Source organism: Candoia aspera, chromosome 3, assembly GCF_035149785.1.
Source record: "Candoia aspera isolate rCanAsp1 chromosome 3, rCanAsp1.hap2, whole genome shotgun sequence".
Taxonomy (NCBI): Eukaryota; Metazoa; Chordata; class Lepidosauria; order Squamata; family Boidae; genus Candoia; species Candoia aspera.
The window spans coordinates 162,295,463-162,319,400 of record NC_086155.1 but is presented as its reverse complement, the minus strand read 5'-3'; the positions used below and the strand labels follow the sequence as shown (position 1 = coordinate 162,319,400).

The 23,938-nt window shown below is 37.0% G+C and overlaps 1 protein-coding gene across 6 annotated transcripts in view; it reads left to right on the top strand.

Moving 5' to 3' along the window:
• Window positions 1-21,608, top strand: part of OSBPL1A (oxysterol binding protein like 1A) — a 67,003-nt gene extending 45,395 nt beyond the window's left edge. For all 6 annotated transcript variants that reach the window (XM_063299195.1, XM_063299193.1, XM_063299194.1 and 3 more), the window contains 11 exons: window positions 5,229-5,304; window positions 7,619-7,753; window positions 8,166-8,263; window positions 8,623-8,805; window positions 11,514-11,621; window positions 11,907-11,996; window positions 12,209-12,335; window positions 15,358-15,474; window positions 16,247-16,370; window positions 17,352-17,442; window positions 20,333-21,608. In XM_063299195.1, coding sequence (XP_063155265.1) covers window positions 5,229-5,304; window positions 7,619-7,753; window positions 8,166-8,263; window positions 8,623-8,805; window positions 11,514-11,621; window positions 11,907-11,996; window positions 12,209-12,335; window positions 15,358-15,474; window positions 16,247-16,370; window positions 17,352-17,442; window positions 20,333-20,435 — 1,252 coding nt within the window. In that variant the 3' untranslated portion in view covers window positions 20,436-21,608. The remainder of the gene's footprint in view (window positions 1-5,228; window positions 5,305-7,618; window positions 7,754-8,165; window positions 8,264-8,622; window positions 8,806-11,513; window positions 11,622-11,906; window positions 11,997-12,208; window positions 12,336-15,357; window positions 15,475-16,246; window positions 16,371-17,351; window positions 17,443-20,332) is intronic.
• Window positions 21,609-23,938: the final 2,330 nt, after the last annotated feature.

The following is a 23,938-nucleotide window of genomic DNA, read 5'->3' as shown; positions in this document are numbered from 1 at the left end:
GACCTGAAGTTTGACTCTTTGGCACATCTTTACACTAAGAAGAAATTTGTTCTCTGAGTAGTAGTACTCTTGAGGCCTGAAGAGCATGATTCAAACAGAAGAACATGAAGATCTCCAAAGATTGCAGAAGAAACAAAAAAGCAACTAAGCAATGGCTGCAAATTCTGACTTGTGAAGAAAGATGAAGGGATGGAATGGAATATCCTGAAAAAAGTAACCAGGTACCAACCTGTTTGAAAACACTATACTGCAACATTTTGTACTAGGTTCTGTTCAGTAATAATGAGGAAACTATGATAGTTCTGTTTCACATATTAAAGAGCCTTTCATCCCAGAGTCTCTGTGGTCTCTGAGTCCCTTTTTCTGTAGCAGAAAAAGGGTGGAGTCATGTGGTTTTCCTTTGACTCCAATGGCTGATGATATGGTTCACTGCCATTCTGAGGCAGAAACCACATGAGAGTTTTAAGGTAAGCCATGAAGTGATCTTAAAGTAGTTTAAGAAAACAAGTATACACCTCCAAGCTCTCCCCAAAGCTAGGAAAGCAAAAAATTGTCCCCAGCCATTTGTAGCATCACAGTCCCACCCCCATCATCCACCTCTTGAGCTCCTTCCAAATATTAACTCTGGCCCTTTACCATAAAAAGGTAAGGCCCATTTTTACAGTATGGGAATAACATTCACATGTGGTTATATAAAGAGGCAGAGAGATTTACCTAGAATGTTTGCTTGCTTTTTTATATGCCACCTTTTTATTCAGGTTGATCAGCTTAATTTAGTATAGTCTAAACATATTATTTAGCTTGCCAAAACCTTCTAGCCAATTTGAAATATTATTTTTTTCACAATTCTTGTTTTTAATGGCTTGAAAACAATTATGGGGAAACTGTCGTAAATATTTGGAATAATTCAATTGGAAGCACTTCTAAAACCTTAATTTTAAATAAATGTATGTCCCTTTTCTCAGTTTTGATATTAAAAAGTAATACATGTTCTTTATTGCAAAAACAAACATGAAGATTTGTGGCAAATCAGGAAAAAAAGTGTTTCTGGAAACTAAAGTCATAATCTATAAAGATTCTTCATTTTTTGAAACTCAGCTTAAATAGACATGTGGTTTTCTGTTCTAGCAAACTACCTTTAGATCAAAATTAGTTTTGGTATTAGTTTGGCATAAGCAAAAAAGTAATACAATAGTATAAAACCAAAGGTGTTTTATCAGCCAAAATTTATAAATGATTTATTTTGTTGTATCTTATTCCTCTCATCAATATCTTCTTATGCATTCTAATAGCCAAGTGAAGAAAAAAAAATCTAACTGTAAAATACTCTCCTGCAGTTCATACTGCTAAGGAAAATTAAAAACCTGATCCTAGAAATAAGAGATAATTATTGCTGGTCCACAGTTGGAAATGTATGCAAGGAATTATCTTTCTGATGATCTTCACAGGTTATTTCTGAAATGGAGAATATTTCTCTCACTTGTGAATTTTCTTTCAGATATCCTGGATCAAGGACTTGTTCTATAAAGGGGACTTCCTGTCTCTCTTGAAGTAGATCAAAATGTTTACTGGATGCAGGTTTATCCTGTGAAAGGACTTCTGCTTTTTTCCCAGACATAGTATTTGTAGTTTAGCTGACAGATTCTTTCAAGGTAGAACCTCTAAATAGAGGGAAAAGAAATTTTCATAAGAAGATATTCCACAGTTTATATCTGGGTTTTATGACTTCTATCCACACAGTCTGGAACTATTGATGTTTTTCAAGAGCTAAGAATCTCAAGCAAGGGTTTTTCAGGATCTGTCAAGTTCTTTGAACAAAATCTGACTGTTTGTACCTAAGTAACACAAATACAACAAGGCACTGCCGTGTACATATAGTTAATGTGGTATATAAAATACAAAAAAAACATTTTTTTTCCTTTGGATGACAACACCTAAGAACCCATAATTAAATTTTGCCAAAAACGATTTATGTATTTCTATGCAATTTTAAAAGTGATCATTCACTGATCAATTCTATCTTCACTTTTGGAATGATGTAGTTTCTTTCTTTATTCAATCTAATACAATCTAACAGTTTGCTAATCAGAGGTTGCAGGAACTAACTGTTCTTCCTCCATTTTCCACTGCTTTTGCCTTCTCCTTCTGGTAGCTTGGCTTCTCCTATACTACTCAGTGAAAACATGTTGTCATGAAAATTTGAACATGCATCATCTGCGGTGAAGCATGCAGTCAGGATTTAACTGAGTTAAGAGTGGTTTGAGAATGAGCAGTGCTCATCTAGGATACAGGTGACAGTGTAAGCTGTTGTTTGTTGTGACTGGTCAGTAGTATTGCCAGTGAAATATAAGTGAGTATCATTTTAATTGGAGAAAAACCAGCCACTTTAAGGAAGGAGGGCATTTGCTGAGGGTTGGGAGTGAGGTATTGAACTTAAGGAGGAAGTCTTGGGAAATAGGGTTATTTGTAAAAGGGTTATTGAGTGGTCAGTGGGATTAGGAAGGTTTTCTGCAGCTGTTGGATCCTATAAGATTCAGGAAAGCAACAGAAGGAGCAAGGGGAATATAAGGTTATTATTTTTTTGAAGCTTTTCTTGACCTTTGCTTAGAGGTCTAGAAAAATAACCACTGGAGGATTTGCCAAAGGAATGAAGATTTGGGGGGGGGGAGCATCACAGTTCTGTTTTTAGATAATCTTGGAAGTTCTACAAGAGATCATAGAAAATATTCTCTACCTCCCCCCCCCCCAACTTAACTTGTGGTAGGAGATTTGACCATTTGCATGCCTTTCTGGGATTTAAACAGTGTTGTGTAAAATGTGGCCCGTTCTGAGACTTGGAGCAGTTGTGACTTAGACAGGACTTCATTTAAAATAGGCATAGGTCTAGTTTGATACACCTCCAGTATGGCTGGGACTGAAGGCTGATTACTCAGCCAGAAGAGAAGTAGGTTTCTTCCGGTCTAGTGGTTAAGGCAACGGGCTAGAAACCAGGAGCCTGTGAATTCTAGTCCCGCCTTAGGCATGAAAGCCAGCTGGGCCGGTCACTCTCTCTCAGCCCAACTCGCCTCACAGGGTGGTGGTTGTGGGGAAAATAGGAGGAGGAAGGAGTATTAGGTATTTTCCCCGCCTTGAGTTATTTATAAAAACAATAAAAGCGGGATAGAAAATAAATAAGTAATAACACATAAAAAATAGCTGAATTTTATGGAAACCATTTATGTGTCCTTAATTAATGTGGTCATATCAATAACAATGGATTTTGAGCACAATTTCTCAGGTCAAATGGCTAAAAATATAAAGAACAAATTATCCTGTGAAATAGAGGCATTCCATCCTACACAGTAATAAAAGTACACATGTTCCTCAAGATTATGTTCTGTTTTAATATACTCAACATTCTTAGCTTACTGAATACTGCTTTTTTATTTGTTTTTCTTGACATTCAGTGTTTATTCCTCGGCAGGAGGTTGGACTAGAAGACCAAGGTCCCTTCCAACCCTATGATTCTGTGATTTTGATAATTTAATGTGTTTTGGAGATTAGTTACAAATGTAATCTTGTCTTCTCAATTCATCATAAGGGCTTATGGCCAAATTCTTGTCTCCTTTAATTTCACTTGGAAAGATAGTTTCACAGTGGTTTTACCCAAATCCATATAATGAACTGAAGGAAGGAAGGATTTGAACATAGGGATTGCACAGCCGTATCCCCAATTAAAAATTAATCATTTACTAGGATGGTGATGGGTTTTTGAACTGCTAGTGATGAAAAAAATCAATGCTCTCTTATTCGCAAAAGATTGAGTGAATTTGAGCTAAGGTCACTCAGTAAAGACATACAAAAAGGGAACTTTTCTGAAGATAAGTTAGTGACATAAAGAACTGTTACAGCCTGTACAATATGCATGTTCATTTTTTCTGTCCATTATGGGCTCTAGTGAAACTGGTTTTCCAGGCTTCTGTGCTTCAAGCTCTAACTGGGAAAGGTCACAGTTATCTTCCAGGGGCATGATGAGTTATGCTGCAAAACTCATCTGTATTCTGGAGCAACTCTTGTAAGAAACAATTGAACAGTGACCATGAGTGTCCTTGTTTTTGTACAATTTAGAATTAGTTTTGGAACTTTTATAAATCTACATGTATGAAACATCTATATATATAGTGTTCAAAAAATGGGAAGGCAGGGATGGCTATCCAGAACTATTTTTGTCCTCTCAGCACTGAGTGCTCCCTAGCTAATTGGTTTTTCTGATAATATGATTCAGGTTATTCAATGCCATTGAACTGACTACGACGAGAGAAAGGATTTGATTGCAAAGAATTTAACAAGATTTCCCAACCCTACAGTTCAGTCAACTTTATAATTACATTGGGGGAACCTACCTATCAACATTAAGTCAAGGATAGGTCTCTATGACCCCCAGTTTTACTTCAGGAGTGGGCACTTTTTCTAAAATGCCCCATCAAGCTTTGCACAGCATGTCAAAGACTGAATTCCAAAACTGGATAGGTTTAGGATCTATTGCAGTGGTTTGAGGAAGCTCAGTGTTTTTAAAGCATCCAGTTTAAGCCCTTAACAACCCACTCAAAGTTCCAAAACTTAAAAAAAAGCCAAAAGGTTTAGTTGCTTAACCACTTGCTCGCTCACTCTGGGAAGGCTCTGACAGTGCAAAAAAGATGTTGGCATCTGCAACTAATAACTTTTTAAAATAAGTAACTTTTGATGTGTAAATAACCTGGACTATTAGGAGCTGAGTGGGAAAGAAATATTTGTAAACAAACAAACCTGGGCAGCTTCCAAATATGTAAACTAGCTTCCAGAATTCCAGCTTGCATGAGAGACTGAGAATTCTGGGAGTTGATACACACATCAGGAAGGTGCCCAGATAAAGAGTCTATGGTATTCCCATGTATAATGAGGCTCACATCAAATCAGTTATCTGCACTGGTTGTCTCAAAACCAAAGGTGCATTTTTGCTTCTCACAAAACAGTTGGAAATTTTACAGTAGGAAGCAAAGCTGTGGTCTGTAACAAATGATTTAGAGAACTTCTCATGAGTTAGTAGGTATGGAAGAGGAGTGGTTGTTAGGACCTGGCTTCTACTGCTAGGGTAGATAGGCCTGGGTTCAGGATTTAGTTTTAACAGTACAAGATATATATTTTATGTAATTAATCTGAAAGCATATTGTTCAAGACTAAATAGTGTTCTTGCCTCAACTCCAATCTAGAACAAGCCTGCCCTGTCCAATGTTTTCAAGAAATGATTTTAGTATTTGGAGCATCTTGAGAAAGTGCATTGGAATGGTAGGTAAATACAGCTTTTAACAGCCATAGTTTAATTATAAATTTGTACTATTTATGGTTTCATTATGTTTTAATTACAGAATTTCTGAAATAAATCATTGGGTGTGTGTTTTTGTAATAGAATGCATTAAAGAGTGCTTCTAGCCCATTCCACTACTGTCAAAATCCTTCCACATTCTGTGAATCGCATTGATGTCCAATGCACAGACATCACTGAGAAATTCTAGTAAATGTACCCTTCCCAAAGAAAATATTTTGTGAAGTACAACATGTAGTATATTTGTGTTGATGCTTTGGTACAGAGTGAGGGAAATGCCATAATCCAGGAAACATTCCAGAAATTTAGGCCACAGTCTCTGATCCATGTTTACAAAACATCACTTTAAAAGAACTGCAGCGTTGAGTCACATTCCTAGGAAGGGTGAAAACGGTTCCCATATCATGGAAAAATAAGTTTCTCTTTCACTGAGTTTCTACCAACTTGCTGGAGATGGTATCATTATTTTTATTTATTTAATAAGCTTACATACCATCTCATTCACAAAGGCAACTCATTTTATCTGCATTTCCCCAAACTTAAAGAAAACAACGAAAACTTGTGTGAAGATGCTGCATACATACTACCCACCAATCATATTCTCTGCCAAGTTACCATTAATGGCTATTTTTAACAGGCTATTTTTCTTTTTGGGTCTCTCAGAGTTTAGAGGTGGACCTATGGCCTGGATTAAATAACTGTTGTAAAGATTAAAGCACATGAAACTCTTTAAGCTCTTAAAACATACCTACAAAATTTCCAATATGTATTATAATATAAAAACATAAATTGTTCATATTTCTGCATAAGAACATAAGCAGGTGTCTAGAGCAAGAGGGAAGAACCTGTAGAACCTGGAAGAACGGTCTTCCAGATCCTGCTAAACCACAAGTTCCAGTTAGCGCAGCCAGTCATATCAGGTGCTGCAGGTCATTGTTCATTAATATTTACAAGGCCAAAGGTTTTCCACTCCTAGCCTAAAGGAATGTAAAAGGATACCTTTTTACTAGAACCAGCTAGTTTTTGCAATATGTTATGCAAAGCTTCACATTAACATGGCACATACATAGATACAATATCTTCTGTTTTAGAAATAAACAGAACGCCCACCCCATTTTTTTTTATATAGAAATCACAAAGTTCTTTGTCTTGCCACCTCCTTCTCCCACCCTTACCAACCATAAGCCCCAAACATGGCAGCATTATGTCACTCCAGCAAGCTTCAGCACAACAACACGAGGTATGCTGGGTTGAATACCATGGTCCATTGGTATACAATTGGGGACCTTTTGTGCTTTCCTGCCAGGCATTAGTTATGAACTGTTGGATCTTCAATTTGCACGTAGAAAGAAAGAATGTATTTCTTGTTTAAATTAATACAGTGTATCATTTAAAAACAATACTTGAAGACATCACACTTAGGAAATGTCCTTTTATTTATTCACTTGTAAAATTTTCAGTGCATTATTTTCAGCCTACATGAACTTAGTAAAACTAATTAGCGGTACAAAGAGATCTAAGGTGAGAAAATTGTTCAGGAAGTTGGTATATACATTAGGCATCAAGTGGCCTTTTCCTGCAAAGATGGGAGTGAGACTGCAGTCAGTTGTACACTTTCTCCTATTTTCCATTAGCTTCAGGCAAGGTCACTGAGAAACTGTTGCATAGTCATGTAAACACTGCCAGCCAGGAAGTTGTTTGAAGCTCTTAAATATCCTACAAACACATTTCTAGCAGAATGTTTTGGATTTTTAAAAAATGTATAAGTGAAATCACCCAGTTAATATTGACTCTTTGCACTAATGCGTATTGAAGAGTCCTGAATATTTTCTCAAATGGTTGTTAGTCACTGTAAAGCAAAGCCTAATAAGGGCTTGATCTTTCTATTCTCGTGTAACTTCGGTTTGACGATACTACAGTGTTTGTGTTAATCCTGCCCTTGTGCCATGCATAGTTCTTCTCTTACTTACCCATTTTATCCTTGCAACAACCCTGTGAGAAAGGTTGGATTGAGGACACTGGTCTAGAATCACAATCTTCAGATTCAGTATGCACGTACAGTTTGGTTTGTCTAGACAAACTTGAATATGATCCTCATCAAGCCATGTTGGCTCTTCTTTAAATTAAAAGTATAGGTATCTTATATTTAGGTTCATGTTTACTTCTTTTGCTAGTAGCCTAACTTTTTATCGTAAACAGAAACCCCTCAGACATTAATAACATACTGCTTATATAAACATTCATGTACATTTAATATTGCTTTTAAATTTCTGCTAGGAGCTGTCCAAGATCACTATGCCAGTAATTTTTAATGAGCCTCTGAGTTTCCTACAGAGACTGACAGAATACATGGAGCATACATACTTAATTCATAAAGCCAGCTTGCTTGCTGACCCAGTTGAAAGAATGAAGGTACTCCTATTCTCAAGAGTTGGAAAATAATTGGGTTGTTTATTTCTAGAAAATATTAGGAATTTAAGTGAAGGGTATTTGAGGAAATAAAATCGAATGGGATTTTTACAGTGGTATTGAAGCTGCTGAATATCTGACCTGCAATTTAGCTTTAAGCAGGTTTGTTTAACTTCTTAAAAAGTAATGGTGATAATTTAGTCTCCCTTTTAAGTGTTTTAAATGTTTCTCGCTACCTTTTTTGAATGAGAAGAGAACTGGGATGTGTCCATATAGTCATTAGGAGCTGAGCTTGACTCAAGTGAAACTGTCTTGACTTTATGAGAATTAACGCTTCAAAAGCTGCAGCTTAAATAAGATTTTTCTACTGAAAGCCAATACTGTATAAATAGTTTGTAAATCGCTTTTTCAACAGTGTGTAGCTGCTTTTGCTGTCTCAGCCGTAGCCTCTCAGTGGGAACGTACAGGAAAGCCATTCAATCCATTACTTGGAGAAACATATGAACTTGTCAGGTAATATATACAGTAACTTAAACTGTTCTAGGTATTCTTACTGGGGTGTGAACTAGAAAGATGAAATTAGCCAGTATATGGTTTTTGCAGTGTTAAAGTATTGACTCCCTACTTAGTGGCTAGATTAGTTAAAGCCTTCATTTGGGAAATACTTTTCATGTCTTTTCTGTATAGCTCAATGCTATTGTTATTAGTAATGTTAAGAAAACATAGCTTGCCCTCAACTATTCCAGTAATTAAGATTTCGATTTGTTTATTTGAAAAGCATTTTGTGTGATAAAAATTGATGTGGAAATGTTTACTATTTACCCCATTTTGTAGAAAAACATTGCTAATTATCATTTTATTTCCTTGCATAGAGAGGATCTTGGATTCAGACTCATCTCAGAGCAAGTTAGTCATCACCCACCAATCAGTGCTTTTTATGCTGAAGGACTGAATAATGACTTTGTATTTCATGGTTCCATTTATCCTAAACTCAAGTTTTGGGGAAAGAGTGTTGAAGCAGAACCAAAGGGAATAATAACTCTAAAACTTCTTGAGTAAGTTGGTCAAGCTTGATAATTTTTGGAATGTTTACAGTATATTTACCCCTGTAATGTTCAGTACTAAAAACTGACTCTCTCAGTCCACCTGCCTCATTTGACAGAGCTATAACAATGGCAGCATGAAAAGTAAGTGAAGAGGAAGAAGAAAGTCAACTTGACAAGATCCAGCTACTGGGAGGCATTGACACCTTTAGGCCAATTAACGATAAGGGAATATAGAGTCTGAATGAAATTCAGATGGAGTGAACTATATCTGTAAGATACAAAGCTGAAGTCACCTTCGACAAAAGATTTTGGCCCAAAGTCGGCTGTCCCTCTTGGTCCACTTGGGAGGGTGTGAAGAAGAGCAACCTATATTAGGTTTCTTTGAAGATGTGGAGAGATGCTGTTTCACTCCATGTCCATTCAAAATGCATAGATTGCTTGCTACTACCTAAAAGTGAGGTATTACAGAAGGTGGAATTGGGAGATGATGATAATTAGTGTAAGGTTTGTCTCATGATCAATGTGCTGATAGTATTAATGCATTAATGTTATAGTACAAAACCACAAAAAGGTCAATCCATAATTATCAAAAGGTTTCATAAATACTGTAGGCTAATTACAAAAACTTTAAATGGCCATCAATGACACTTAAACTTTAAAAAAAGTCAACCAACAGTTTTCTTTACTATGCTTTTATTCTGTCCTTTCTCTGAAGAATTTAGGATGGGATTAAATGGCTTAAGTGCTTTCTTCTGAACTGAATTAAAGAATGAACTGGATGTGTGGCCGAACACATCTTACTGAACTTCACAGATAAATGAAGTTACAGAGGCACTGAAAAAACGGATGTACAACCAATCCTCAAAGTTCCAGTCATTGGGGCACCCCCGCAGTCACATGATTGTGATCCAGGGGTTCGTCTGCCCAGCTCTCAATTGCCACGTCACAGGGAGCTGCAGTCACATGATTGCCATTTGCAACCTTTCCTGCCGGCTTCCCGCAAGCAAACCCAATGGGGAATCTGGCAGGGAAGGTCGCAAGTCACTCCTTTTTCTCCCACCCACAGCACCCCACCCACCTACGCACGGCCTGAGCCAGCCCTCCCTGGCCTCCTGCAACTCATGCGCAGCCTACGCCAGCCCTTCCAGGCCCTCCCCTGGCCTTCTGTGACTCACACATAGCCTGCACCTGTGCTGACATCACACTTTAAGACTGCATTGCTTAGCGACGGCAATCACAGTCCCAATTGCCGTCGTAACCCGAGGACTACCTTTACTGGAAATTCAGCCAGGCAATACAACGTGTGGCCATCTTAAAATATGCTGGATATTTTGATCTGGGTTTTTTTTCTTTAGCATAAGTGTTCGATAGACAGAGGCAATTATTAATGCTGAAATGCCTTGTTAAATAAATAAAAGGCCAGAAAATTGGCATCCAAGGCAATATCTATTTAACCACAGGAACCCCCCAGCCCCCAAGTTAATATTGTGCCAAACTAACCCAGATTCTTTGTGAAGTCCTTAATTCTTTAGAATGTGTATGTTACGTAAACATACGCATCCTAAATAATGTTTAACTTGTTTTTTTTTATTTATTACTTCATGTACTCCTGGAATTTGTGTGGCTCTTTTCATAATTATCACTATGTTGTTTGTAAATGCTCCTGAAATTATACTTCCTAATTCTTCACTTAGATCTGAACTGAAAGCTGCTGTTGTTTTTACTATAGTTTATCCTTTGCATTCAAAATGTTGTAAGTTCAACCTTTGACATCTTTAATTAAGAGCAATAGACAGCAGAGCCTTCACCTTAGCTTGTTCCAGCATCCTATGTTCAGCACCACTGAGGAAAAATCAAAATATTCCTGTGATAGAACAGGTGTGTTCCTATGAGAAAAGTGAGGTAGAAATGGTGGGCCTTGTGTTACTGCACTGCTAATTTTGTAAGAAGTTCTTGTGGCACACACATAATGCCCCTTCTAGCACAAATACTGGACTCTGCAACAGAATGCAAGTAAGCTGTCTATTATTGAATCAACACAATGTTCTCTTCCTCTCTCTCTTGCTAGGTTCTGTATAATCACTGTGTAAACTGACTAACAGTTGATTAAAGAATGTTACTGTATTCTTTACATTTCTGTTTTAGGCTTGTGCTGTGATGGTATAACTATTTTTAGACTGCTTGCAGTTTGTAACACTAAAAGTATTATAGACAGTCTTGGGCTAGATTAGCAAAAGTTAGGGATTGAGAGCAATGCAGACATAGAATGAGTGAAGTTCAATCCATTGTGTGAACATAAATGATAGTAAAGTATCTGTGGTTTATTAAAAGCACTTTTTATGTCACTACCTCTTATAAATTGGTCTTAATCTGTATTTGACAAGCAGGAAACGACATAGAGTAAGTATTGTTCTTAATTTGAAAATAACCTAAGTATTCTGGAATTGCCATGTCTTTAGGAATTCATATTATTATATTAATATGATAGTTGTATATTATATACAACTTGCTTCTATCAGCAGATCTTTTTTCCTGGATTATCTGTGCCATGGAGAACATCAAGTCAACTTTTGTGTGAGAGAGATACTGCCACATTCCCTGTTACGTTGCTAATGGGAGAGAATAGATTAGCATCTTGATCTGTCCACTTTAAAGATAATACTGTCATTTTAAAAGCCTTGTGTGAATCTTAATTGGTTTGTTACTTTCCCTTTCAGACACAATGAGGCATACACATGGACAAATCCTACATGCTGTGTACATAATATTATTGTGGGCAAGCTTTGGATTGAGCAATATGGGAATATGGAAATAACTAATCATAAGTAAGTTGGAAATTTACTGTCTTTTTGGCTTGAAAATGAAGTTTCCTTCACATTCAACATTAATAGAACAGCCACTTTAATTTCAAGACAACAATAAACAACAAGTAAAGTTGGCAGTGTCAGGAAAAGGTGTGTTACCACTAATAGATTAGAAAACCAGTGTACATATTGAACATCAGACTAGGGGTCTTTTTTCTTTATTTTTTAAAAGTCCCATTAGTAGTACGCCTCAAAGATAATGTAGTATATTTGAACTAAATTAAGAGGTTTCACATTCTTTCATAGATCTGGTGAAAAATGTCTGCTAAACTTCAAGCCTTGTGGCCTTTTTGGAAAAGAACTACACAAAGTTGAAGGCTACATTCAAGACAAAAGGTAAATAAAACCATATATTACTAAAATTCATGGGGAGAAATGAATGTTTCAAGGGAGTAAATTGTTTGGTAATGTTCACATACAGTATGTAGAACATTTTATAGCTTCTGAAGTTGACTGCTTTATGTAACTTTGGTACAATATAGGAACCTAGCTAATCCAAAATACTTCTAATCTTTCTAAAATTAGTTGTTTTGGGGGGGTTTTGACAGCAAAAAGAAACTTTGTGCACTCTACGGAAAATGGACTGAGTGTTTGTACAGTGTCGATCTTACTACATTTGAAGCTTACAAAAAGAATGACAAGAAAAACACAGAAGAGAAGAAAAACAATAAACAGGTATTAATGCTAAAGAGTAGAGTAGCAACAGTGATTTCTCTTTAAGTATTGAAAGAATAAGTATCCTGTCCTGGGCTAACTGTTAGAAGATGTGCATGTTTTTGAAAATTCTTCCATAAACTTCATACTTTCTCAAAAAGTCCAAAAATGCTAAAAGCTTTCTTTTCTGGGGCTCCACATGACTAGCACACAGTATGGGCCAGTTCAGATAATCATTAGAGGTTTCATTATCAAGGTCCCCTCTCATCTCACTTACGTTTCTCACTTATAAACCAACATCAAATTAGTTTCCACTTTTGATATAAGTGCAAAATCTGCTTAATAGAAGTTTGGAACTCCTCATGAAAGCCAGCAAATTTTGTGCCAACACTGTAATTAGTGGGTGAATTGATGGGTTCTTTGACAAAGGAGCAAGGAAGAAGACCTTCGAGCAGAAGGGTAAAATACAAAGATACCTAGATACAGGCAGGCAGACAGACTTGGAATTCTGCTTATATTTTTTCTGTTAATTAATTTAGGATAATAAAATTGATTAAAATAGAAACTAAAGTCAAGATCCAACAAGAAATATGGAAAAAGGTGAGAGAGAAATGCTAGTATTCACATTAATAAACCATGATGTAGAAAACTTCAGATGGTCATTCAAATTAGGCTTATGGCTTGCTTAATAAATATCTAGTAACTGTAAATTTAGAAACCCTTGGAAATGTTTCACAATAGGTAATAGCTCTTCAACCCCATTACATTTGTATTGATTTTTCTTTTTACCTTAGATTAATTCTTGCAAGATAGGCTATCATTAAAATTTGTAGGGTTCTTTTTTCTTTTCTTTTTGTAAGAGAAGAATTGTGATACTCTATAAATGTCCCAGACCATGTCTGCTATGGGGTTCATCAAATAATGACAGAAAAGACCTTAAGTATTTAGATTATTACATTATTCAAAGTAAAGGTAAATTTTTATTTACCAAGGCACAGTCCAGCCAAAAGCTGAACATTAAGTCTTCTTGGTTTCAGTGTTATCTTTTTAAGTACAAGCTCAATTTTTGACTGAATCTGTTTTCACTATGTTTTCAAGTCAAACCAGTTATGTTATTTATTTATGTCCTTTCAGAGCATCTTGATTTTAAATGCTCCTGAATAGTTCACTTGATAGCTATCTGTGGTCACATGTTAAAGAAATATTGAGAGGCTCTAGAAATTTATTGTTGCCTTCAAATGGCATTTTTGCTGATTCCAGGGGAATAAGTACACATAAAAGGCATACAGGAATACTATGTTTTTCTTCGTATCTACTTTGAAAAATATGGTTAAATAAAAACTTGCTATAGTTTTGGAGTAAAATACCTATGATAAGAGCATTGGCTTTGGCCTGAAGCACTATGTAGTCAGAAAAGGTATAGAATAATCACAACTCATTTTATGAGAGAGTTTTAAAGCTGAGGTTCTTTTAGAAACATTTGAAGTTTTCTAGTTTCATCTGCCCACTTTTTTTATCTGCCACTACAGGAACTTAAATGTTTTACTGTAACTTGATTTATATAAATTATCAGTGAGGCTGTTTAAATTTACATATTGTAAATAAATAAAATATGATAAATTTATAGATCTGTTTTTTCTTTACATGGAGACTGCATGTAAAGAAATTACATATTCAAAATATGTAGGTACATACAAGCATTTCAATAAAATTTTGTTTTTGGCTCATGGGTTACATCATAAACCACTTTTGAAATTCTCAGTTACAATAATTTGCCATAGGAAATGGCTGTTTGAGAAAGGGAAGTATTAAGTGGATAATTGTATAATGCTGTATATGAATTGTTATAGATTGAGCCAGAGTAATTGCAAAAAAGCTATTCAACTCCTGCATAAGCTATAAGTTATATTATACCAAAATTTTGACTAAATTATATGAAGGACGATAAACAAAAGAGTAACCAATGTTCTTTTGGAATTCGAGGCCTTGCTGTTTGTTTAGTAACATCCTAATAGAATTGGGTGCTGTTTTAAATTATTTATAAATACAGCTCTGCTACCTGAAGAAGGACAATAGAGGAGGAAGCCAGTAACTAGCATATATTAGATTTAACTGAAGCAAAGGTGTTTTAAGCTGTTTCTTAAAAGCTGGGAAGGACTGAATACTCCAAAGGCAAATGAGGCAGAGACAGGTATTTCTGGTTTGGGACCTGAAGAACAAAAACGTTTAGAAAGCAAGAAAGAATTGAAAAACAAAAAATTCAGGTAGGAGAAGAACATGGCAAAATACTTGTTGAAATTTACAAACATATGTTGGTTTTTGTCAATTACCTTGTATCAGATTAAGCAAGAAGATAATCCAATGAGCATTCTGCAGTAGTTTAAAATGAAATGTTTTGGGGAATCTTGGCCTTTGCATTTAGAACCCACCAAGCATCTAATTTATTAAAGTAGATGCGTTTTCTAGGGCATGTGTATAAGGGCAGAAAAAAAATGAAGGGACCAGTCACAGGTTAGGGTTTTTTTAATTCCTCATCTGCTCTCGGTTTCTGAGTTGCCTGAGGAGGAAGGGGCTTGTCTTTCTCTGGCTTTTTCAGAAGCCAGTCGATGGCCAGTCCATTGCCTTATTCTGCTGGCCACAAGGAAGGACTTGATGTTAGCTTCTACTTGATGTTAGTCCTGCTTAATGAAGAGAGGGGCCTTTCCTTCTCTGCCAAACTGCTTGCTTTTCTGTGTGTTTGCCAGTGGAGGCAAAGTGAGTAATCCAGAGCTGCAGCCAAGCCGGTGAAACATCTCTAAACTTGGACATGCCTCCTCAGAGAGAAAGACAGAAAGAGAGATCTTACTACCCAATCTTCCAGAATTACTCATTTTTTCTTGCCCATTTGCCTTAAAAGTTCATCATTTTAGCCACGCTATCTATAAAAATATTAAGAGATCAAGTTGTAGATGCTCTTTTAGCATTTATGTATATAGTTGTCTGTAGAACAGCACTAAAATGTTATTTCTGGGTGTAATGTGCCGGTTTTCACACTTCATTGTAGATGGGCAATTCTGATGAGCCAGATGAAATGCCCTTGCCAGATTGTGAAAGTGTGTGTGTGATCCCTGGAAGTGTGTTGTTGTGGAGAATAGCTCCAAGGCCTTCAAACTCGGCACAGGTGAGCGGAGCCTTGAATGAATAGTCTGCGTTTTTGTCAGTCTTTCTGTCAGAACTTACACAGTAGAGAGAGTCAAATAAAGATGGTGAACCCTAAACATAATTAATATATTTAATATATTTAATGGGAGCAGTGACCAGTAGTTACCCGAAGATTATCACTTGAATTATTTTTCTTTCCTCTTAGAACTAGTTAGAATTCTCCTTTTTTAAAATGGAGAGTTGAAACAGCAGCCTGTGCAGGAAAGCCCATTCTTTCTTCTTCTTTGTGAAAAGAAGCCCTCTGAACTTCTTTATTGGAGCTCCCAAAATTGTGTCACCAAATGCCAAAGTACAAACTATGAAGAAGCAGTTTTCTGGAAGATAAATGAAATTGGGGTGGGTGGGAGGGGAAGATGGTTTGTTTGGGTCTAACGCATACAAAAAACCAACTCTTCCCCAAATTGAAAATGGTAAAAATCCCACCCATTTTTTCTTCAAGGAGGGCACCCCCATTCCAGTAAATGCTTGCTACCAGCTTCTGATTCATCCAACATAGTATGTCTTTTTCAATGGTTCTCGTGCCTCTTCAGTACCTTTGACTTTGCTTGTGTATTTTGCAAATATGGACCTACTTCCTTCCTGAAGTCCACCTTAATGTAATGAAAGAAGAAGGTCCCAGGACTGATGCCTGAAGGATTTGATTGGGTGCTTTCTTAAGAGTCTGCAAGCATATTAACAACTAATATTCCTTTATAAAAGGAACATTCTAAAACCCATTTATTTCTTTTTAGATGTACAACTTTACTACCTTTGCTATGACATTGAATGAATTGGATCAGGAAATGGAGAGGGTAATTCCTAAAACTGACTGCAGGCTAAGGCCAGATGTAAGAGCTATGGAAAATGGTGAAATAGGTAACTTGATAGTCTGGGTTTAAAAATTTTTGACATAGGAATGTTGAAATGCTTAAGTTTATTGTGGCAGTCATATTTTACAGAGCCACTTGTTGATACCATACATCAGTGAATAAAAAAGTCCAATAAGGTTGTGCAAGAAGTGCTTTGAAACACATAGGAGTACGTACAAGGTTCTTCTTCTCAAATAATTGAAACAGCTACATCTTTTGGGGTTCACACAGCTGCTTGATAAGCTGCTCCTAGATGTTTCCACATGCATGCACTTGGCAGAGACAGCTGGAAGCAGCTTCTGAACTAGTTGCACAAGCCTGGGGAAAAAAATGGCTGTTTTAATTATTTTAAAAGAAATGCTTCATACGGACTCCCTCCAAAGGATTTGCCATAGCCCTATGGTCTAATTTTAATTAGGAAATACCTGAAATCTTGTTTAAGAATATTTGTATTGGATCTTTCCACGCCAGAATCAATAAGACAACTTGGTTTTCTGTTTTTATTCTATATAAATTATGAAATACAGTATAGTCTATCTTGGTGAAACTCTAGAGTGTTTCTCAAACTTGGCAATTCTAAGATGAGTGGACTTCAATTCCCAGCCAGCCATTAAAATTATTCCTTTTATGTAAACAAACATGCTTTTACAGTATGTTATAATAAAATATATTGTAAATGTATAAAGGAAAAAAGAAACTGTTATTTTAATGATGAAAAGAGGAATACATACCACATATTGCAATTAGCCAACCCATTTATTTGGAGCACAAAAGACCGAAGAATTAGTTTGTAGGTGAACAATCTGCTACATAGTAAAGTTTGTGAAAATACACAGAAATCTTATGATACAAATTATGCTAATCAAAAAAGCATTTATAAATTATCATTATCATTGAGTTTTCACTATTGCTACTACTCAGGTATTCTTCTAATATATTATAATTGGATACAACCTGTCCCCCCCTCTTTTTTAAAAACTTTTGGTAGACGTAGCCAGTGAAGAAAAGAAAAGGCTTGAAGAAAAACAAAGAGCTGCTCGTAAAAACAGGTCTAAATCAGAGGAAGACTGGAAGACAAGGTTAGTAAACAGAGTAGTAAAGTTCATGATAAGATAGTTGACAAAAATTTCTTTGAACTTAGCCTCTTGTCTAAATTTGTTTAATATTTTATTACCACCGAGGTTTATTGCTTATGAAGTGCTGCACTCTTTTGGAATTATCATTTTTGAAAATGGCAGTCCTCACCTTCTTGTGGCATCTTAAACATTGTACAACAATGGCTGTACAATGTTCTGCTCTCCTCATTCAGGGCTCCTTGATAGCTCCTGTTTCATGTAAAACTTTCAAAAGGTTTGGATAACCCTGGGCTGTGTGCAACGAATGTGATGGAATGTATAGTTTTAACTGCAAAACAACTAAAAGTAACATCATACGGCAAAGATGCTTTTTTAGCATTTCAGTGCCAAATAAGCACTGGTTTCTTTTGAAACCAGTTCCCTTCTTTACCTTTTCAGTTGAAGGTACTTTTAGATTTTTAGTTTTGTGAAGAGGAACATTCATCATGATTTTCAAAAATGTGGCCTTTGTGCTACACTCCGTAGTGCATGAGGTAATTCAGGATGGGACACAAGTACGTCTTTACAATGAATCAGGGCAAGTAAAACAATGATTCACTGTTGATTTCCATGAAAACATGACTACTTGATTGTGCTGTGGGTTTCTCTTGTCATGCCCAGCAAAGGGCCAAGCATTCTGGAGACAGTGGGCTGGAAAAAAGGAATCAAGGTCCATGGCCCTCTGCATTCTAACAGCAGAGAAATTTAATGCCCTTTGCATTTTAAGGTTTCCAGAAGCCCTGCTTATTCCAGTGCACACTTACTCCTTAATATGTATATTTATACAACCTTTATTTCTTTATATTAAATAAACTCCAAAAATACAGTGTCCTATCCATTATTTTGAATGGTGTATGTGTGACTACTGTAAGGTATTTTTTTAGGGTATTTCTTAATCCTTCATAATGTTACAGAGCATATCCCTGTTTACCAATGTTATGCAAAGATGTTGAAGATGGTCTGCCCTTTCTTTCAGTCCATAATATGTCATGCTGGGTATATTAGATACAGTGCTGCTGCTTGGGGAAGACAGGGTCTCTGGCTTGAAAATTGAAAATGTAGTTGCTGACACTAAGAGACATACATGCACACATGCAGGTCAGCTTTTGATCAAGAGAATTTAAATAGACTTACCAGGAAATAAGGTAGGAAACTAAATTTCTCCTTCAGGAGCCTCAAGTGAGGATTTGAACAGTTGCTGGATGCATTGCTTCTTTTTATATTCTAGTATATGGGGTAGACTGATCTATACATTAGGAGTTTATCAGACACTCTTGAACATTATTTTGCCTCCATATGTCATTTTATTCATTTCCGTGTCAGAACCCACTGAGCAGTTTCTAGCATAATAGATTTATGTGCCCTTCTGACTGTTGCCTTCATTGAAATATGAAAAAGAGTTGGCATGAATTGTCTCTCAACAGGCTGTAGTCTCAGCTGTTTCTTTAATGCTTTGTTAATTCAGTGTATTTTGTTGTGTCATTTTCAAAAGTCAGTGGCCCAGACTCCCAGGTTTGATCTCTTCTAATACTTTTTGTTACTGTTCTGACGTTTTTGGATATGTGTTGAAGACTCTTTATTTGCAGTGCCTAAAAATACGAAATGCTCTAAAGTTCCTTTTATCAAATTAGTTTCCTTCCCATTCAGCTGAAGTTGTGATAATTTTTCTCTGCCCATTGACTAGTTCCTTGTACCGTTTCTTCTGAGGATTACCTTTGTTGTCCTGTCAAGTTCTCCATTTAATAATGGATGCGTTTTTAATTGAAACTGGCCTCTGTTCTCACAGTGTGAGAAGAAATTCATTTCTCTCACAAGACCCTTTATGGTGCTTATTTCCACTGAATTATTAGCTTTAAAGTTCACTAGTTGGCTCTATCTATGCCAAGCTTCAAGGAGGACCAAGATAAGGGGTGGGGCATTTTCAGGCAGCTTCCAAGGCTTTTCTGGCCCCTCTACTGGCCTCTGAGCTGACATTTCTTCCTCCCCCTCTAGCTCTCTGGGTAAGTGTGAACAGGAAGGCACTCCCAAGGGAAAGCTTCTTCCACAATAGACTTTCTGCCAAAATACCCTTTCTTCCCACCCTCCCTACCAATTTGGTAAAATACAGTAGTCCTCGTTGACTGCAGTTGGTTCCAACAACTCAGCTGTTAAACAAAATGGTCACTAAGTGAACGTGAGACTGAGAGACACTGTGAAGATCACTGGTTGCTGCCGCCTCATTTAAAGTTCTCTCCTACACTGTCCTCTATCTGACCTGTTTTTTTTTCCCTTATCCCCTCACAGGGTAGAGATACTGCTTAAACAAGCGATCTCTTCCTGAGCTGCTTTTCTCTGCAGTGCAGCGCTTCCCTCAAAAGTGCTATGGGCGCTTAACAAGCTCAGCTCTGTGACCTTAGTTCATTAGAACTCTCTGGCCTGCTGGCCTTGTTGCCTGAAACTGACCAGACCTTAATCACTTTCACACTGAAGGCTTTTGTTGTAAATGGGCACATTGATTGGAAAATGTTTTTTTTCTTATGGTTTATTACCGTCATATTTGCGACCAGTCGCTATCCGAGGCAGTTGCTAAATAAGGACTACCTGAAAGGCCTTTTATTTTTGCCACAGTACAGTTGCCTCATTTGCACATTTTCATTAAAAGTAAATGCCACTCAACTTTCCTTTCTCTTTTCCCTTACCTTTGTTTCAACAGATCTATAGTAGTAAGTAGCTCAGGAAGCCTTTCTAAGGTTCAGGATGAGGATTGTTTTACTGAATTTCCAGGTGGTTCAGGGTCTGTGGCAGTTTAAATTTTCTCATAAACAGAATACTTGCCAGTTTCCTTGCCATAAGCAGTTTTTCTCTTTCCTTTCAGGTGGTTTCATCAAGGTCCTAATCCTCACACTGGTGGGCATGACTGGATTTACTCTGGGAACTACTGGGACAGAAACGACTTCAGCTTGCCAGATATTTATTAAAATGCATTGGAAATTCTGAGGCTAACACAAGTCTTAAATCAGTTTTCAGTGTTTTCTTTATTCCTATATTCTTAGAAAAAATTAAAACCTGACAGGTTGTGATTGAATATGGTTCTAGTGTTCCTGCCGCAGTGTAGCAGAAGGCTGTTGTTGGGAGCGTTGGGTTTTTGGCATACTCCCTGGAACGCAGGATGCATCATTTGCACATAGATTGATCCCTGGTGCTGCACTTGGGAGAGGCAGGGAGAGTGCTACCCATATTTGTAAACTAAAGATCAGTTAAAGGTAATTGGAAGCAAAATGCCTTTGAGTTCGACTTTCTCTTTGGTGAATAATTATTATAGTAGCATATAATGAAAAACATGGCATTATTTCTCAGTCCAGTAACAAACGATCATCTGTGACATATAATACTCTATGGCTTAAAGCATGGGAAGGGCATGACACTTTGGGGAAGATTTAGTCAACTTCCTGAAGATAGTGTTCCAATAACTGATAAAATACAAGATCATAGATAATTCATTTATCATTTTTTTACTGTCTCTGCACCAAGCTGCTCCTCTCTTAATTAAAGTTGGATTAATTCATAAAATCACTCAGCAATGTCCTTTCCTATGTAGTGCAGTGTTTTGAATTTTCTCTTTTATGTTTTATTACCATGCTATCTTTAAGAGCCACTTAAATCTTTAAAAGTTTAATTTGAACTAACGTAAGTATTTTCAAAAAATCTGCAATGCACTAATACAGGATATGGGTGGAGTGGTTGTCTGAATATTGTTGGACTTCAGCCCCGGCAGCATGTTCAGTGGTCAAGAATGATGGGAGCTGTCGTCCAGCCACGGGAAGGCCACAGAGTCCTTATCCTCTGCACAAGGAAGCCCCCTGCACTAACCGAGGTGGGGTTGGGATGTGACAGAGTAAAGAGATGCACCTGGGGCTGTGCTGTCAGCAGCAAACCCTAGAAGGAAGTTTGTACATGTCAAAAGCAGCGGTGAGGCTACTGTACAGAGCAAATCTACCCCTTTGTTTGGGGTGCATTAAACTTTATGGGATTATATATTTGCACAAAAAATTCCAGAGGGGCTGCTGCTCTTGTATAATTTAACTGAGTTTGAAAATAGTGTTAACTGAATATTTTATTGCTATTAAATAAAGGCTTTAAGCTGTCCTGTGGCAGGTGCTGTTTGATTCCTTGCTCTAAGTGGGTTACAAGCAAACCACCTTCTTTTGTCCCTTTGCCCAGTGCTGGAAGGATGGCACTGAGAGGGCCCCAGGAGCTGGAAAGGCTGTTCCAGTTCCATTGGCGGGGGGGGGGGGTGTCTCATTTCTGACACACAGTTTTCCATTTTGCTATTTCAAAGTGGGTCTGTCTTTCTCAAGTAATACTGTTAAACTGTATACACCCAAGACGTCAAAACTTTCTGTAGAGTCTAAAAAATGGTCTGATAACAATATATTTCCACTGAGGGTGTCTAAAGTAAAAGCAGTTTCCATGTTTTTACTAGCAATCATTTTCAAATTTTCCATTTGGACAGGAGATCACAACATAAAGTAAACATAAAATAAAACATCCGGTTTGGCCAGAACCAAAGATTATATGGAAAAATTGGGGTTTCTCCCTGAGGGCAAGGATATTTGCTGCGAATGCGGCAATATTCAAACAACTACCCATCTTTTACAGTGCCCCTTGGGACCAACATGCACACTGACATACTGGTCAGAAACACCTCTGCCATCAATGTGGCTTGGCATTGGGCTACAGTTATATAAATGTTATATTTTTATTAAATCTTTTAAACTTTTAATTAATACTTTCCCCTTTCTATTTCCTGCATTTCTGACACGAAACGAGACAAGAAACATAAGGAAAGTCCTAGTTTTAATTTTATGCTATTTGGCTATCAGTCTAAAGCCATACGGAAAAAATGCCTTTAGATTCAGATTCCTTGCACTGCTTTATTGCTTGTACTAGTTAATCAATTTTTAAATTAAAGATGCAGCTTTCCATTCTGGGGTGAAATGTTGGACAGCACCTCTTCTTAATCTGGGAGGAAAAAAAATCAGCTCAGTACATTTAGCAGTGGGTCCTAGGCATTACTGTAAAATACATCATTCACTTATTCTATCAAGCATCGATGCATAGGCTGTCACTTACCTCTTGCAGAAGTACATAAAAAGGCACCATCTGTAGATTTGGTCTTGACTGGAGGTAATTGGATTTAGAATCCAACAACCCCTGGAAACATTCAGGTTTCATCTCCTCTTCCTGCTCTAAAGCTTGGGTGATTTTATGATACAAAGGACAAAATCCTTCACAGAATGTGTGTGCATCAAACTTGGGTAGCCTCCAAAGGTGAACAGAGTTGTACTTCAACAGCAGCTCTGAGATTACCAGATGTTTCCCTTGCCTGCCATTCAGGGACTCGGTCTGTAAATTGTACTAAGCCATAATGCAGTTTATGAGGTTTTGGCTTAGAATACTGTGGGAATCCAGGTATGGCATATTCTGCAACTCATGGTAGAAACAAGCCATGGCTTAGCACAATGGGTGAAAATGATTCATGTGCGGGTAACCGTATTTGCAATTTCCTTGGAGACATTTCTGCCAAAGGGGGGAAAGGGTGGGAACAGACTGCAATTTTTTTTTTAAATGCCTTGTGAGGACTTAAATGTTGTTAGTTGCATATAATAGGTTGGATCCAGGGTTTGCTTCTATGAGTGAATTACACTAATGGGAGCAGAAAAAAAGGATTGGGACCCATTTTTCCTTTCATCCAGCCTCTACCCATGCAATTTAAATGGGTCTTCCAATGCTCTGGGGGAGATCTACAGGGGTCTTCGGAACTTGTAGTAGGAAGCAACCAAAACTTGATAAGCAGGATTACTCCACTACATCAGAAACCAGAAGCAGATGGAGTGAGCCAGCCGGTGGCAAAAGCTGCATTCAGCCCAGTGTCTATCGGTTAGACCCAGCTTTTCACCATGGGCTAAAGCAAATTACATCAAGTAATAACTTATTTTTGTGAATCAGTATCTTTTCCTTACAGCTGTATTTGCATGCCACCCCTTATTTGTGGTAGGAGCAAATTAAGTTTTACGTTGTATAGTGTACAAAAACTACTCCATCAGCTTCAGTGAACTGTTTCAGTATGATGCATATGTCTAAGTAGGTCCACCAGTCTAGCTAGAGGCAGTAATAATTACTTCATGAAAAACAATCTGCTCCATCTAATACTCATTTGAACCCTCTAAACCTTAATTGTGGTTCTTGAATGCTTTGATCTTCAAAATCCACTGCTTTATTTTACAAACTTCCATTCTGCTTTTTTAGCTAGTGTACTACATCTTCAGTCTAATACGTATATATACGACATGCTATGGAATGACAACATTCATAGTGAATCTGAGATTTGCATTAAAAATAGTATTTTTAGAAAAAAATAGACACTGATTCTGAACAAGTCTGTTTTGAATGGTTCTGAACTGTACAGCAACCTATACAT